Source organism: Peromyscus californicus, unplaced genomic scaffold, assembly GCF_007827085.1.
Source record: "Peromyscus californicus insignis strain IS unplaced genomic scaffold, ASM782708v3 Scaffold_11__1_contigs__length_118956290, whole genome shotgun sequence".
NCBI classification, from domain to species: Eukaryota; Metazoa; Chordata; class Mammalia; order Rodentia; family Cricetidae; genus Peromyscus; species Peromyscus californicus.
The window spans coordinates 36,160,592-36,176,370 of record NW_026294402.1 but is presented as its reverse complement, the minus strand read 5'-3'; the positions used below and the strand labels follow the sequence as shown (position 1 = coordinate 36,176,370).

At 47.2% G+C, this 15,779-nt stretch overlaps 1 protein-coding gene across 1 annotated transcript in view; it reads left to right on the top strand.

Annotated features, from left to right (window-relative positions):
• The window catches only part of Sorl1 (sortilin related receptor 1), a 170,253-nt gene that overhangs the window by 92,783 nt on the left and 61,691 nt on the right, over positions 1-15,779 (top strand). Inside the window, exons 17-22 of the mRNA XM_052757426.1 lie at positions 1,847-2,019; positions 3,507-3,638; positions 5,573-5,664; positions 7,328-7,574; positions 8,562-8,700; positions 15,202-15,375. Of these exons, the coding sequence (XP_052613386.1) occupies positions 1,847-2,019; positions 3,507-3,638; positions 5,573-5,664; positions 7,328-7,574; positions 8,562-8,700; positions 15,202-15,375 (957 nt within the window). The remainder of the gene's footprint in view (positions 1-1,846; positions 2,020-3,506; positions 3,639-5,572; positions 5,665-7,327; positions 7,575-8,561; positions 8,701-15,201; positions 15,376-15,779) is intronic.

Sequence of the window (15,779 nt, the reverse complement as noted above, 5' to 3'; positions counted from 1 at the left end):
AGAAAAAGAGGCAAACGTACCTTATTCAATATCTAGATCGATATATTTATTATCTAAAACTTTTGGGGGGCAGTGCTAAGGATCAGCCGAGAACTTTCCACATACTAAACAAGTGCTCTGCCTACCCTCACTTAGTGGATTTATGTTTTCATTGTGTAATCAATATTGAAGTGTTTTTTTTTTTAAAAAATCATATTGATTTGTGTGTATGTGTGTGTGAGGTGGAGAGGGGGGTTGTGTCCCTGAGTGGGTGAATCGAGGTCAGAGGACACGTTCTAGGAGTTGGTTCTCTTCTTCCTCTGTGTAGGCTCCTGGGGATCGAACACAGGGTCATTAGGTACCTTTACCTGCTGAGCCATCTTGCCGGCCCAATATTGAGGCTTTGACAAAGCAGGTGATTCTACGGGTGTGTGAGTTCAGTGAACTAACAGGATGAGAGAAAGACAAGGAGGGAGACAACCGATTCAAGCCTGTAGCCGAAGAGCCATGTCCGCATCTTGGTCCCACATGTCGCCTAGCATCCGTGGATGCTTTGAATTTGTTTTTGTCTTTTAAAGAGATGTTTTTATTGTTGGTCTATTTGGAGAGATGACACAAGTAAAAAAATATTTGGACAGGCACAGACTCAAGAAACCCCATCTGAGTTCTGTCCTTAGTTTTGCCCCAATGCCCACGTGGGCCAGGCTTCTTCTCATCCCTTCTTCTGAGTGGCATGCTGGTGGTTCCTCTGGGGTTTACCTCAGTGTTTTATTCTCCCCAGCACCTCTAGATTGGGTTTTCAAACAAATCTACTTGCTACACAAGGTATTATAAAGGATACAGGTGAACAGTCAGCTGACAGAGCTGTGTAAGATGCTGAGGGTGAGGTTTGGCTGAAGGGCATTGACTAGCTTGCATGTGCTTCCTGGTCTTGCCACCCTCAGGCATCTCAATGTGTTCAGCTATCCAGGGGTTCCATGTGTGCTCTACATAGGGATGCTCCTTGCTCTGCACTCCCGTGGAAGAGTCCTGGTGACTTCTGGGTTATTTTCTAAGTAGAAAAGGAGGGTATTGGGCCTTCAGTTACTGATCATCTGACAGTAGCTAACACTCTGAAGCACATTGTCCCTCTATCTGCCTTAAAAAAGAATCATCGTGAGGATCTACACCATTAAAGGCAGCATGGGGTAAAGGCTAAAACACAGACTCTGCATCCAGACTGCTTGCCTCCTAGCTGTGTGTCCTTGGGTGAATTAATACTTATTCTTCCATCTCCTGGGTGTTTTGAGAATTAAACAATGCCTGGTACATAGTAAGTACATTGTGCAAACATTTGCTGAGCAGAAACAGAACCTCTTGTCATTACTCTGTAGAACATTTTGTAATCATTCCCGAACAAATGCATTATTGCTTTGGAGACTAAACAGGTCGACCTAAAGCATAACAGGCCATTGTGAATAGTATGTATGAGTGAACAAATCGGGTGGGGAACTTGTTTAGAAGGCTTTAGTGGTTACCACGTAGTCACCAAGATAATGGTGCTACGTGGCCGGCAGACGGTATGATACGGAATGACCCGTCTGTCACTTACGTTGATGAGTGTGACCGAAGACTGTTAGACAGAGCTCGGAAATAGGGATGTTGAAATATTTTGTTGTTGCTGTTCTTGCAGTGTAACAAAACACAGTTAACGAAATGCATTTACCGGGTTGGAAGTGTGGTTTCGTTCTGTGTCCTGAGTCCAGATTCCTAAGTTCTTGCACTTGATCTATCCTTGTGACGAGGAGGTTGGGGTTTGTATGTGAGAAGGAAGTAGGCCAGGCCTGCTCCAGCATCCCGGGCCGTCACGGTTGCTTTGTGTCTGCAGAAGAGAATGAGTTCATCCTCTACGCCGTGCGGAAGTCCATCTACCGCTATGACCTGGCCTCGGGAGCCACGGAGCAGCTGCCTCTCTCGGGGCTGCGGGCAGCTGTGGCCCTGGACTTCGACTATGAACACAACTGCCTGTACTGGTCTGACCTGGCGCTGGATACTATCCAGGTGAGTCTGTCAGCCCTTGGTTAAGTCTTGAGGCTGTGGCTTCTGACTGCCCAGTCCTGACAGGCTTCAAGAGAGGCTTCAGTAGGTGAGCAGTAAGAGGTTTGCCCATTGCAACCCATTCCTGGGCTGCTACACGAAACTGCAGTTTTCTGTCGTGGTTTTCCTTCCCTGCCTGGCTCTGCCCCTATGAGAGTGATAAAGGATGCCCTCAGTCTGCATCCTTGACTGCAGCTGAGGTCTCACTCTTCCTGCTGGGAAGGTTCTGGGGCCAGTGGTGTGGGACTGTCAGTGGCCACCTTCGTCTTTAGCATCCTCCCCTCCAAGACAAAGTGCAGTGATGCTCCCGTTATCTTCGGTTCACGTAACTACCCACTCCAGGTCTCCTGAACTCAGACAAGAACCAGGAAGGAGTGGGGCGTGGTGGGAGGCTAGGGTGGGAGATTGGCTTCAGCCCAGAGACTCAGGGGAGATACAGCTGAGTGCTTAAGTGTTTGCCTAGTGTACACAAGGTCCCAGGCTCAATTTTCAGGACCACAAAATAAAACAACTACACACACACACACACACACACACACACACACACACACACACACACACGGCAGGATATAGGTATTAAAGATCCCTCGATAGGCCAGACACTGGGCCTATATACTCCTATGCTCATATATATGCCTTTGAAAGGTTTATTTTTTTATTTCACTGTATGTGTAGGGGTGTTTTGTCTGCATGTATGTCTGTGCACCGCTGCATGCCTGGTTCCCGGGGAGGCCAGGTGAAGTAGCCCCTGGAACCCTGGTTGCAGACTCTTGGCTAGCGGTCATGTGCGTGCTGAGAACTGGACTTTCTTCTGTAAGAGCAGGAAGCACTTTAAACTGCTGAGCCATCTCTCCGTCCCCAAATGAACCTGAGACTGTAGCTCAGTGGTAGATCACTTACCTAGCAAGCAGGCCATAGGCTCAAAAAAGGCAAAAAGATAGCTGTATTCTTTTGACACATTGTCTCCCTGGCTCCAAAGTCCTGACCTGATGTAATTTTTACATTATGAGGGTTGAGGTTAGGGAAGACCACTGAGTGTAATTGCCCCAACAATGATACCTGATGTCCAAGAGCCTTGCAAAGGATAAAAGACTGTAAAAGGAGACAGGAGAATTAGAAAGTAGCGGAAATCTGTTTCCCATTTATTTTAAAAGCAGCAGATTCCTTTGTCTCAGTGAAAAGATCATTACTCTCAGACAGGCCATAGTTTAGCAAGCTGTGTTTACAATAATAGCAGGCAGTAATAGAAACGATTAAATTCTGCCTGTCATTATGTTTAAAGCAGGGTCTTGAAGATTCTCTTACCTAACTCGGCTTCTATCTGCAAATTTCCTCCTATAAAACCTCGTGCCCTTTGCTAGCTGACGGCAGGGTTACTGTCCGTGGGGCTGACTGGCTGGCCTGAGCCAGCTGCGAAGTTCACAGTGTTGATTACCGCTTTCTCTCCCCAGCGCCTCTGCTTGAATGGGAGTACAGGGCAAGAGGTGATCATCAATTCCGGCCTGGAGACTGTGGAGGCTTTGGCCTTCGAACCCCTCAGCCAATTACTCTACTGGGTGGATGCCGGCTTTAAAAAGATCGAGGTACAAGCATTCCTATGTTCTTCATTAAGCAAACAGGTGGAGCAGCTGGGCTCTGAGCCAGATCTGACACAGAGAGAAAGCAGTGTGTCATGGAACTCTGGAAACTCCCCAGAGCCTAAGCTTATTGAACCTCTGAAGAGATGAAAGGGGGTCCTCTCAGAGGAACCTGTGTGAGGAAACAAAGCCTGAGGTGCCATTTAAGATACATGAGAGTTGGTATTTTGGCTAGCAGAAGCATCATATAATAACAGTAGTGATGATGATTTCAAAATGTTGCCATCATCATAACAATAACAGTCCATTATTATCTAAAGCAACAATGACTCCGTCATTATCTCTGTCATTATTGATCTCTACCTATCTATTACTTAGCCGCCCAGAAACCTGTTCCACCTTGTATAGCCAAGGTTACATGAGGGTGATGAAGGGCCTGTAAACTGCCCAGAGTATTGTGTTGAAGAATCATATGCGCGCCCTGCCTGGCAGGTTCCTGCTGAGGCCCTGGAATACTGGCCCAGCAGCTCTTTGTAGTGGCACTTGCAGGGAGGTGTGACATGCAGGTTAAAGAAGAAAAACCAAGTAGGGAGACACAGAGAGCGTAGTGACATGGTGAGAAGGAGACCCAGACTTGAGAGGCTGCCCTGGATTCATGTATCGTCCTGCCTGCTCTGGGACATGCAGCAACGGGCTTCCCGAAACTTACTTTTCTTAATGTTGAGAGTGGAATTCTTCGTTTACTCTGCTGTTGAATGAATGCTCCTTGGTGCAGGTTATGTTCCAGGCCTGGTCTTAAAGTTTGATGCTGCCGTGAGTAGGGAGTGGGGAGGACACCCACATTCTCTTTCTGATTGGCTTTCAGTTTAACGGAGCCGGTATGATGGTGCATACCTGTAGTCCCAGCTGAGGTAGGAGGATCCAGATTTTGAGACCAGCCTGGGCTACATAGTAATGGCCAGCCCGAGATACACAGAGATCTTGTCTTAAAACAACTGGAAACCCCTGAAAACCACGCAAACAAACCAGCTTAGTGGAAGAAGCATAGTGATACGGAGATGCAGAAACCTGTCCTGACGATGGGTTCTGCTTAGAACATGAGTCGTGTGACTGTGTGGTCAGGGAGGGGATGGTGTGGAGGGAGGAGAAGTGAATGGGGAAGCTTCCACCCTCGGAGCTGAACCTGATGCTGGAGGGGAGTCTCTTCTGGACACTGGCAGAAGAATTAATATGGAGTAGTGATGGCGGTTGGGTGCAGCCAGCCCTCCAAATCTGTAGTTTCGCATCCATGAATGGAAGATACTAAAAAAAAAAAAGAGAAAAAAGCAAGACCAAAATTGTACTGAGTGTGCAGGCTTCCTTCCTCGTCATCCATTCCTGAACAAACTCAGTCACACCTATTTACTTAGCACCAGCACTGCTGTGGGAACTATAAATGATCTAGGGATGGTTTACAGTATGCAGGAGAATGTGTGGGGGTGGTGTTGCAAGTACCGAAGAACGATATACACGGGGCTTCACGGACTTGGAGGGAGCACATGGTTTACCTTTGTGCAAGTTGTCCTGCCCTGGGGTTGGGCTCAGGAAGCACACAGTTCTAGCTTCCCCTTCAGCTCATGTGAAGTTTTTCTTCACCAGGGACATGATCTGTGTCTTCTGACTGGGGATCAAGGCAGGCTTCCCAGTGGTTCTAGAATGGTACTCAGGCACAGAATTGGGTGTGTGGAGGTGTGTTTGTAGACAGGGCACAGAGAGGGTGTGCAGGGTGTGCCTGTAGGCGGGGCACAGAGGGGTGTGGAGGTGTTCCTGTAGGCGGGGCACAGAGGGGGTGTGCAGGGTGTGCCTGTAGGCGGGGCCCAAAGGGGGTTTTTGCAACGTGGGCTTTGTAAGAGACTCAGATCGCTCTCCGTCTCCCCTCCTCCCCACCTCTGTTTCGTCAGGTAGCCAATCCAGATGGTGACTTCCGGCTGACAATCATCAATTCTTCTGTGCTTGATCGGCCCAGGGCTCTAGCCCTTGTACCCCAAGAGGGGTAAGTGTGTCCCTTCTAGGAGTCAGTGTTGTGCTCACTGCTACAACAGATGCTCATGGAAGTCCAAACTGGGGGCACAGTTTCGGCTTCTCAAGATCATGGTGGAAGTAACCGGTTGACGGAGGCTTTTGAAGCCATCCATAGCTTGGTGGTGGTGGTCGGGTAACTCCATGTAGATTTGATTAGCAAGCACCCACCTCTCCTAAGGTCTGTGGATGTGTCCCATCTGTGTGGTGTTTCTACAGGAAAGGTAATGTTGAAGAGCGTCTTTGTAAACCAGGCAGGCCACTGATACATTGTGAGGATTTTTTTTTTTTCAATCTTGAGTTTCATGCATCTCACAAAGATTTAATCAATCAGTCTTTCTCCCAGCACGTACATGTTTTCTTATTTAAATTTAATATGCACTCGGGGTATGTATGGCTGCCTTTTATTAGCTCCTTAATCACAGGAAACATGGCTAAGAAGGAGATGCTGTGTTAACTTTCTCTCGGTGTACTTACGATTGAGAATTTACACTATTTTTAACAGAAGAGTCTAAAAGAAATGTATGGGCTTGGTTAAAGATATTAAGAGAGAGCAGGAGATCTTGAAAGGAAGCTCCTGTTTGCTCCGTTCTCATTCTCCATCCTTCATCCTCCTCCTCCGTCCCAGGGATGCAATCGCATCACTATTACATAACAGTCACTGTTAGTCATACATAATAGCTGCTGTTAAGTTTTTGCTTGTATTATTCCGAGTAGCTTCTACTGGTGTTCACTCGTGATCTTTAAATAAAGCTAGCGCTCCTTAGTGACCCACACGACACATCACATCAGATAGAATCAAGGTACTTGTATTTCCTGCCTGTCAAAGGACGTGCGGATTGGGCAACGATGGTTCATCAGAGCACGTGTGGTATTTTAGCTTACTTACTCTCTGTTGCTGGGATTCAAAACACGAATCAGAACTAACTTGGTGGGAGGAAGGAGTTTATTTTGCTTATCTGTTATAGTCCGTCATGGAGGGAAGCCACGGCAGGAACTGAAGCAGAGACCCTACTTTCTGGTTTGGCCTCTGTGGCTTTCTCAGCCTGCTTTCTTATATAACCCAGGACCACCTACCCAGGGCTGGCACTGCCCTCAGTGGTCTGGACCCTCCTGCATCCATCATCAATGGAGATAATCCCCACAGACACACCCACAGGCCAGTCTGATGGAGGCAATTCCTCAATTGAGGTTGCTTTTTCTGGGGTGACTAGCTTGTGTCATAGACAGATGCTAACTAGCGCATACAAATATGTAGGTTTCAAAGTACTTTGTATACAACAAAAGTACTTTGGGGCATTTTAGGTATTTAGGGGCATTGCAATAGGTATATTCTGTTGTGTAATAATACATCACACTTCCTTTACCAATTAGCATTTAGATTAATATACATGTATGTCCATTTCTTTGTATCGTATTAGAGTAATGCGGTTATAGATGGACTTCAGGAGGTGAATTTTTGAGTCAAGTTCAACTATTTTAGATTTCTGAATGAAATCTCAAATGGTGTAATGATGGATAACAGTAATATGATCTGAGGTTGATTTTTCTAGTGATTATTCTACTACCTCACGGAAATAGAATCAAGGCTCTCCTGTGTCATTCTGATGGGACTGTGTGACCCCTCTATTGACTAGGGTGATGTTCTGGACTGACTGGGGAGACTTGAAGCCTGGGATTTACCGGAGCAACATGGATGGCTCTGCTGCCTACCGTCTTGTGTCGGAGGATGTGAAGTGGCCCAACGGCATCTCTGTGGACGGCCAGTGGATCTACTGGACAGATGCATACCTGGACTGTATCGAGCGTGTCACTTTCAGTGGCCAGCAGCGCTCAGTCATCCTGGACAATCTCCCACACCCTTATGCCATTGCTGTCTTCAAGGTGAGTCCTTCTTGCCCTGTCACGTGCCCATGTGCTGTAGTCTGCCAGGGTAGGGGAAGACGGTGGTGAGGTGCAGATCTGGGGCCTATTGGGCTTCTGCAGAGAGTCCGTGTAATGTCTTGGAAAGTGACTCTTCTGTTCGCACTAACTTGTCTCCAGCCTTCATGGATGGATGCTAGGCTTCTGCCACTGCTCACGTTTTTCAGAAGGGTGAGGGTTGAGGTTCCTTCCTGTGAGTGTTGCTTTCTTTTCACTGCCGCCTGCCATGTTTCAGTTCTGTGTCTTCCTCTCTTGCTTCACTCTCTGCTGACTGAAGATGAGCTGTGTACCACCCACATTACCTTCCGGTTGTCCTCACCTTAGGGAGCAAATGCTTCTGCCCACATGGGAAAACGTATTTCAAAACTGAGGCACCTCACGGTGGTCCAACTAAACATGCCCTGGATAGTCTCTTCTAGGCCATTTTTTCCCAGTGGGCGATTGGTGAGGTGTCAATAAAGCCTTTGACAGTTGGACTTAAGTGAAATTTTGACCGGGCCTATTATTCAGTAATTATCTGTTGTGCTCACAGAGTGGTGGTGTAGAGTAGCCCTTGTCCTTGTAAAGTCTCCTGAGAGAAGGGCCACTGATGTGGTGATACTTTATTTGTGCTTTAATAAAGTTTGCCTGGAGACCAGAGGAAAGAGCAAGACATTTTAAGTAAACATACTAGTCAGGCAGTGGTAGCACACTCCCTTAATCTGATCACTTAGCAGACAGGGTTTCTCTGTGTAGTTTTGGTGCCTGTCCTGGATCTCGCTCTGTAGACCAGGCTGGCCTCGAACTCACAGAGATCTGCCTGACTCTGCCTCCAGAGTGCTGGGATTAAAAGCGTGTGCCGCCACCACCACCACCTGGCTCTCTTTTTTCTTTTCAGAGTAGATTCAATAATCTACCCTTTATTCTATCACACTGAGCTAGACTAACAGGTAAAGGTTTTCTCTTTAGAATGAAATCTACTGGGATGACTGGTCACAGCTTAGCATCTACAGAGCTTCGAAATACAGCGGATCCCAGATGGAGATTCTAGCAAGCCAGCTCACAGGCCTGATGGACATGAAGATTTTCTACAAAGGAAAAAATTCTGGTGAGGCAGTCTCCTCTTCTATCTCCCCAGACTTGGTCTCCAGAAAGGGGCTGCATGTGGGCAATCTCAGCTCAGTGCAAGATCTGGCAGTTTGCCTCTCTGTTGTCACGACAACATGCACATTATTTAATTTCTTCCTAATGACATCTTAATTCCTTTTCTAATGATACACAAACAGCTGGAAGACAGCATGTTCTGCCTGCCTGGAGTGCTGGTGCTCGGTGGGTGATTACACCCTTTTCCTGCCCTCGGCTCCTCACTGATGGGTGGTATGGGCTTCTGGTTGCAGCTGTGAGAGACCCAGCATGTGCTTAATCCCTGTTTGGCACATTCACAAGGAGGGGTGCCTGCTGGATGTTCAGATGCATGCTTGCCCAGATGCTTGAATGCCCACTGAACATACCTACCTCTGTGGCCATGCTTTGTGCGGCTGTGTTTGTTTTCGTTCGTAGTCCCACCTTGAGTGTCTAAACCTCAGGAAATGAGTGTCTCATCTTCTCTCCTCGGTGTTTTACCAATGCATTGCACTTAGTAGGTGCTCAGTTCTCATCTGTGGAAAGAAAGGATGAGCAGAGAGGGGAACAACTTTCGTTTTCATTTTGCTTATTTTTATTTAGAGACAAATTCTCACATTGCAGCTCAGGCCAGCCTGAAACTCACTATGGAGCCCAGGCTGGCCATCCCCCTGCCTCAGCCTTCCAACTGCTGGAATTACAGGCATGAACTGTCATGTCTGATTCTTTCTGTTGTTTTCTTCTTGAGATAGAGTCTTGTTGCATGAATCTTAAAAGGTTTTATTAATATAAACACACCCAGAGCCAGGTATTGGGGTGAACGCTGGAAGATCAGAGAAGCAGAACAAGCCACAGCCACCTCACCTCGCTAGTTCCTCAGCTGACCCTGTTTCCTCAGACTGGAAGCCTCTGTGTCCTCATCTGAATAGATCTCAGCTGAACTGTTGCTCAAAAGCCTAAAAGCTTAACCCGCTCTAGTTCCTGGTCTTCATGCCTTATATACTTTTCTGCTTTCTGCCATTACTTCCTGGGATAAAAGGCATGAGTCACCATGCCTGGCTGTTTCCAATGTGGCTTTGAACTCACAGAGATCCGGATGGATCTCTGCCTTCAGAAGGCTAGAATTAAAGGTGTGAGTGCCACCATTTTCTGGCCTCTATGTCTGTCTAGTGGCTGTTCTGTTCTCTGACCCCAGATAAGTTTATTAGGGTACATGGTATATTGGGGAACACATTATCCCCACAGAGTCTCATTATGTCACCTGGATTTTCCTGGAACTCTCAATCCTCCTGCCTCAGCTCACTGAGAACTGTGTTTCCAGGTGTGCACCACCCCCTCCTGGCTGTGCTTCTTCTTTTAGAATTATTGGCTCAGGGTTGCAGAACCTCCCACCAGGCTTTGCCAGGCTGGTCCTGCAGGCTGAGATTGAGATTGTAGAAGCTTCCGTTCTCCCTTGGCTGCCTTCCTGCTTATCTTGAAGGAGACTCCTGATTCTCCAGGAGAAAGTTGAGGCTTTGCCAGGAAGAATAGTCCCTTTAAGCTCGCCTTCCCTATCTCCACAGGATTGAGTAGCTTCCCGGGTCTGCTGACTTGCCTCTATTGACACGCTACTGGGTTCCCTGTTTTGAACTGTAGGGTTGATAGATACTGTTTTGTGCTTCTTGGCTCGCCACATGAGGAGAAAATTGACAAGGAAAGTAATAGTTATAGATAACCACTGTTATCTCTTGGGAACTAAGGAAGATGGCGTGAGAACTCCCTTCAAAGACTTTGAAGCATTGTACAAATATAAGTCAGTATTGTTTATGTGGCTTCACGACTGGTGGGGGGTTGCTATTATGGTCTGTGGTTTGTAGAGAAAAGAAAGAAATCATAGATATCAATTAGTATTTCCAAAAGTTCTCACCAGTGTGAGAGCTGTCACTAAACGGAAAAGCCACCTTTTTCTTTTCATTTCTTTTTTTTTCTCCTTTTTTTTTTTTTTTTTTTTTTAAAGAGGAGGCATCGGTTTTTATGGTTTTAGGTTTTCAGTGTTCTGAGGCAGGATATTATACAGCTCCAGCTAATCTTGAGAGACATCTGATTTAAAGTAGGATGAGCTGATGAGGCCCTGCTTACCAGCCTCAGCACCATTCTCTCTAGGCCTGTGAGGAAGGACCCCACCCTCTCGGCTCCACTTTGCAAGCCACAGAATGCTCTGTAAGGAGCCACCTAGTCCAGCATGGTTCCATTTTTATGAGTGCTCACAGCATGCTGGGTGTGTACCCAGCAGTTTCTACGGCACTGTTCAGTGAAGTTGATGGTCTCAGGTTCTCCACTTCCCATCTTGGCTGCCTTGTAGCCCAGCAACCCAAGCACAGCTGAGGGGCAGTCACATCCAGCCCTGGGGAGCAGGTGGAGTCTGAACCCCTGTACTGAACCCTGGCCAGGTCTCAGCATAGTTATCATTTTCCCTTCATGTCCTAAAGAGTGACTGTCACTTAAACTAGCCGGAGAAATGTAATTCAAGGGGCTGGGCTAATGTCTGTACCTGAGGAAGGTCTGGTTTGAGAGAGAGGTGCTGGTGGGAAGGACACAGACAGGGATGCAAGATCAGTTGTGACCTTCACTCTGACCTGGGGGCACTTAATGTATCTCTTTGCTCTCCATTTGGGATTCTCTTATATCCTTCCTTAATACTGAGCAAGACTTTTCCAGGGCCAAAAATTCAAGCCCCCAGCCTTTCAAAGAGTTTGAGTTAATGCTTCAATCTGGCTACCAGTGTTGTACAAGCCCCTCAGCCATAAGCTTGCTCATTTTGACCTCCCTGGCTCTGTAGCTCCCTGGGAGGGTATCTCAATGCAGGATGCACACAGACCTGACTGCCAAGCTATCCACCTTTATTTATTTATTTTTTTGTTATTCACTCCTAACACATGTAGGTCTTTCTATTAACCAAGCATAAAGTAATGGTAGGTGCATTTTTAGCGGATAGCTCTGTCACTCACACCACATCAATGTATTTCACAGGTTTGTGTCACCATCCTTGGCCTTTTCCCAAATCCACATGCCTTCACATACTCCCCTTGTCTTCGCTGCCTATGTGAAAGCCGGGTTCAGTAACCTGTCTGGTGAGAATTTGAGCCAAGTTGCCTCAGAAACTTCAACTTCAGGGAAGCCATCAAGCTTTGCGCCCTCTGCCAGCCATGGCTTGAATGGCAGCGCCCTGGTAATGTGACGACAATGTAGACCGTTGCAGTTTGACAGATGCTAATCTGTAATAAAAATTTAGTTTACCTGGAACGTTCATGGGTTTGAGATCCTTGGTGGCTAGTGAAGAAGGCGTTTCTGGTCTTGATACCTGGCTGGTTTTTAGGTAAAACCACTGCTGTTTCTCCTGGTAGGAACTTTCTCTTTCATCCTTTAAAGAGGTCATTTTGCAAGATTATGGGCTTCTTTAGTTGATGCTGCCATGGCTTGAAGCATTTTAGAGTTCTTGTAATTCTTCTCCAGAGCCTGCCATAAATACAGACTTCCAAGCATTCTGCAATGAGAGTGGATAGCTGTTACTTGAGGCAACATGAATTTGGTAATTCCCAAGTATTTAGATACTTGAGTGAGATGCTGGCAGTTTTTGGCTCCTAAACCAATTCTGGAGGAATTTTCCAAAGAGAGAATCTGAAAATGTCCTGAGTATGCCTTGTGAAGACATCCTGGGCTAGGTCTTCAAAAGGGGCATTTGTCTGTTATTTACTTGGCTTGATGGTCATGTTACTGCACATTGTTGGCATCTTGTGTAAAGGGTCTGTGGTGGGTTCTCCCTCCACCTCCACTGGGGCTCTCTCATGTGGCACTCCCGTGTTCTGTGCCATGGCTTTGTGCCTGCTGGAATGCTCTGCCCTGCCCAATTCCTGTCCTCAGACCTGGTGGCTTGCTTGGTCTTGCCCTGCATGACCTCTCATATTGCAGAGCCGTCCAGCTTTGCCTGGGATCAGCATCTTTAAATAGGACCCACACGTTTGCTTGTTTGTCCGGGGACGTTCATTGTGCATGTGAAAATGTGTGCCGTGTCATTTTATGGACACAGTCCCTGTGGAAATGCCATCCTGTAATTGAGCATGTTTAGAGGACTTATTCTGTCAGCCCTCCTTTTCTTGGAACACAAACAGCAGCACATTTCATACCTGTTTTGAGTCGTTTGTCCTTAGGAGTGGCCCTGTGTCGATTCCTATGGTAAGGGATATGGGGAGTTGAGGTCTAGGAATCCCTGGATTCCCACAGATGTCGGAGAAAGACGGTGTCTAGGGCTTCTGATCTGGTCGGCTGGCAGCTCTGCACTGGCGATGAGGTTGTTATGGTGGATTGAGTCATTTGCTGGAGTCTTTGAATGTTTTATCATGTGGATAAAACGTTTCTCTTTCTGTGTGCACGTGTGTGTGTGTGTGTGTGTGTGTGTGTGTGTGTACACATATATACTTGCATATGTGTGTGTGTACATATATACTTGCATATGTGTGTGTGTGTGTACATATATACTTGCATGTGTGTGTGTGTGTGTATATTACCTCATATTCTCTTTTTCTTAGCATCAAGATGATGTCATTGTTAAATCACTTTACTTTTCATTTGTAATGCCACTTAAAACTGTCAAGTTGCCAGCACCCCCAAAACCTTGTCAATACTAATGGTCATCTGTTGTGGTGGTTAGTACTAACTGTCATCCTGACAGAGTCTAGAATCACAATCCAGATGGGCCTCTAGGCATCTCTGTTGGGAATTATCTCCATCACGTTAGTTGAGATGGGAAGAGCTGCACACTGTGGGTTTCACCATACCCTAGCTAGGATCTTGGACTGTGTAGATAAACAAAGGGAGCGGAACATCAACGCTACATCATCCCTTCTCTGCTCGTTGGCTGTGACTACAAAGGGACCAGCTCCTTAAGTCCGTTCTTCCCTGGCAGACTGTACCCTGTGACTGGGAGCAGAACCAACCCTTTCTCCTTTAAGATGCTTTTGTCAGCAACAGGAAAAGAAACTAAAACATCTACGAATCTTGTTTCCCAGCCTGTCGGCAGGGCTTGGCCCAGCTTAGCTCAAGTCTTGGGTGCATGGGAACAGATCACTTGGATTTCTGGAAGGGGTGGGAGGGGATATGTCTATGAAATGATTCAGCCAAAGAACCAGCAGTTCGAGTGTTATAAAAGGTTTTAATGTTTGTTTCCCCCAGTTTCGTGATTAAAAGCTACGAGCGAAAGGAAACATTGCATACGCTGTATGACTTTGGCGCCTTGTGCCTCCCCGTAGCTGTGTCCTGCCTCTAGCTGTTACAAAATAGGTGGTGGTCCCCTCCCCTGCCACTGGCAGAAGGGTGAGGGAGGGCAGGAAAGCAATTTGCCCATATCTGTCCATCTGTGAGAGCCCAAGAGTGCGGTGTAGTGTTTTGGACATCTTCTCTGGCATTTTTTTTTTTTTTTTTTTTTTGCCAAGCTGACCCAAGGGAAAGATCAGCATAGTGGTTAGATCAGTATAGTGCCTGGCCCTTCTGTGGATTTATTGCAGGATCGTGGCTAATCAGTTCCACGTGTGGTTTCTCACTCAGCCGTTAGCTGTTCTGTGGCACAAAGGACTTGAGAAGGGGAGACCATGATCTAGGTATATATTTCAATAAAGGGCACTTGCATCCTGAAGAGCAGAAACCCACTCAGCTGGAGCAGGTAAAAAAAATGTTATTGAAAGATAAGGGAGGTCGTAAGGAACCCAAAGATGGGAGATCTGCCCAAGCCTTCAGGTGACTGCAGACGGGTGGGCCAAGCCGCCTTTCCTTTTGCTGGGGCTGTGAAGAGGAGAGGAAAGAGTCTCCATGTCTCCTTCAGTATCCTGACTTTTTAGACGGTACCTGCAGATCTGCCCCAGCTACGGTTTACACACTGCTTAGGCTTCTGTGCACCACCTTAGGTCCTGATGCCCTGCAACCGTTCTCCTTACTCCAACTTCCTGGTTGATTTCTAAGCGCTACAGTTCCACACACAGTTCCAGGAGGAACATCGGCTTCCCTTGAGTCCTAGCCATCTTTTAAACTTTATTTGTATGTGTATGAGTGTTTGCCTGCATGTAAGTGTGTGCACCACACGTGTGCCTGTGGTACTGACAGAGGTCAGAAGAAGACATCAGAACAGTAGAACTGGAGTCACAGGTGGTCGTGAACCATCTGTGAACCATGTAGGTGCTGGGAATGGAACCCGGGTCTTCTACAGGAGCAACAGGAGTAATCCTAATCTCTGAGCCATCTTCGCCAGCTCCATGGGCCCAAGCACTTATGGGAACAAGTCATGGAGAAGCCCTCACTGTGAGGAGTAGGCCCCAGAGGTTTATCTATGTGATTGACTCTTCAGAGCTTTTCTAGGCTCCTGGCTGCCTCATCCTGTAAGGTGACCTTCCATGGCTCATGTTCTCTGGCTCCCCTATGACACTATTAACCCAACTCCGGCTTTGTGTTTTCTCTCCAGGAAGCAATGCCTGTGTCCCTCAGCCCTGCAGCCTACTGTGTCTCCCGAAGGCCAACAACAGCAAAAGCTGCAGGTGTCCAGAAGGTGTGACCAGCAGTGTCCTCCCCTCCGGGGACCTGATGTGTGACTGCCCTCAAGGCTATCAGAGGAAGGATAACACCTGTGTCAAAGAAGGTGTGTCCCTGTCCTTAACCCCCTTCCTTCCCCCTCCCTTCTGAGCTCTGTGTTCACATCTCTGTCCCATATGAAAATGATACCTGTGAGATACTGAGAGGTTCAGGGTTGGGCTCCAAGGCCCCGGGCTCTTCAATCCCAGTCACAAGAATCCTGGGTTCTTTATATAAAGGCCATAGCTGTGCCCCTTGGTTTAATGGCAAATGACATGAGTGTTCTTCACAGCCAGCTGCTTCCTTTTGTTCTGTATGTTCCTCTACTCACCCACCCCTCTCATACAGGTTCTCCATCACGTGCCTTTAACACATTGGGCCGGCTTGCCCCCCAGTCATACCTGGGTAAACTCTGTCAGAGAGGACTGCTCCCTATCTGCTGTCGCAGAGCTGGGAATGGCCCAGACGTTC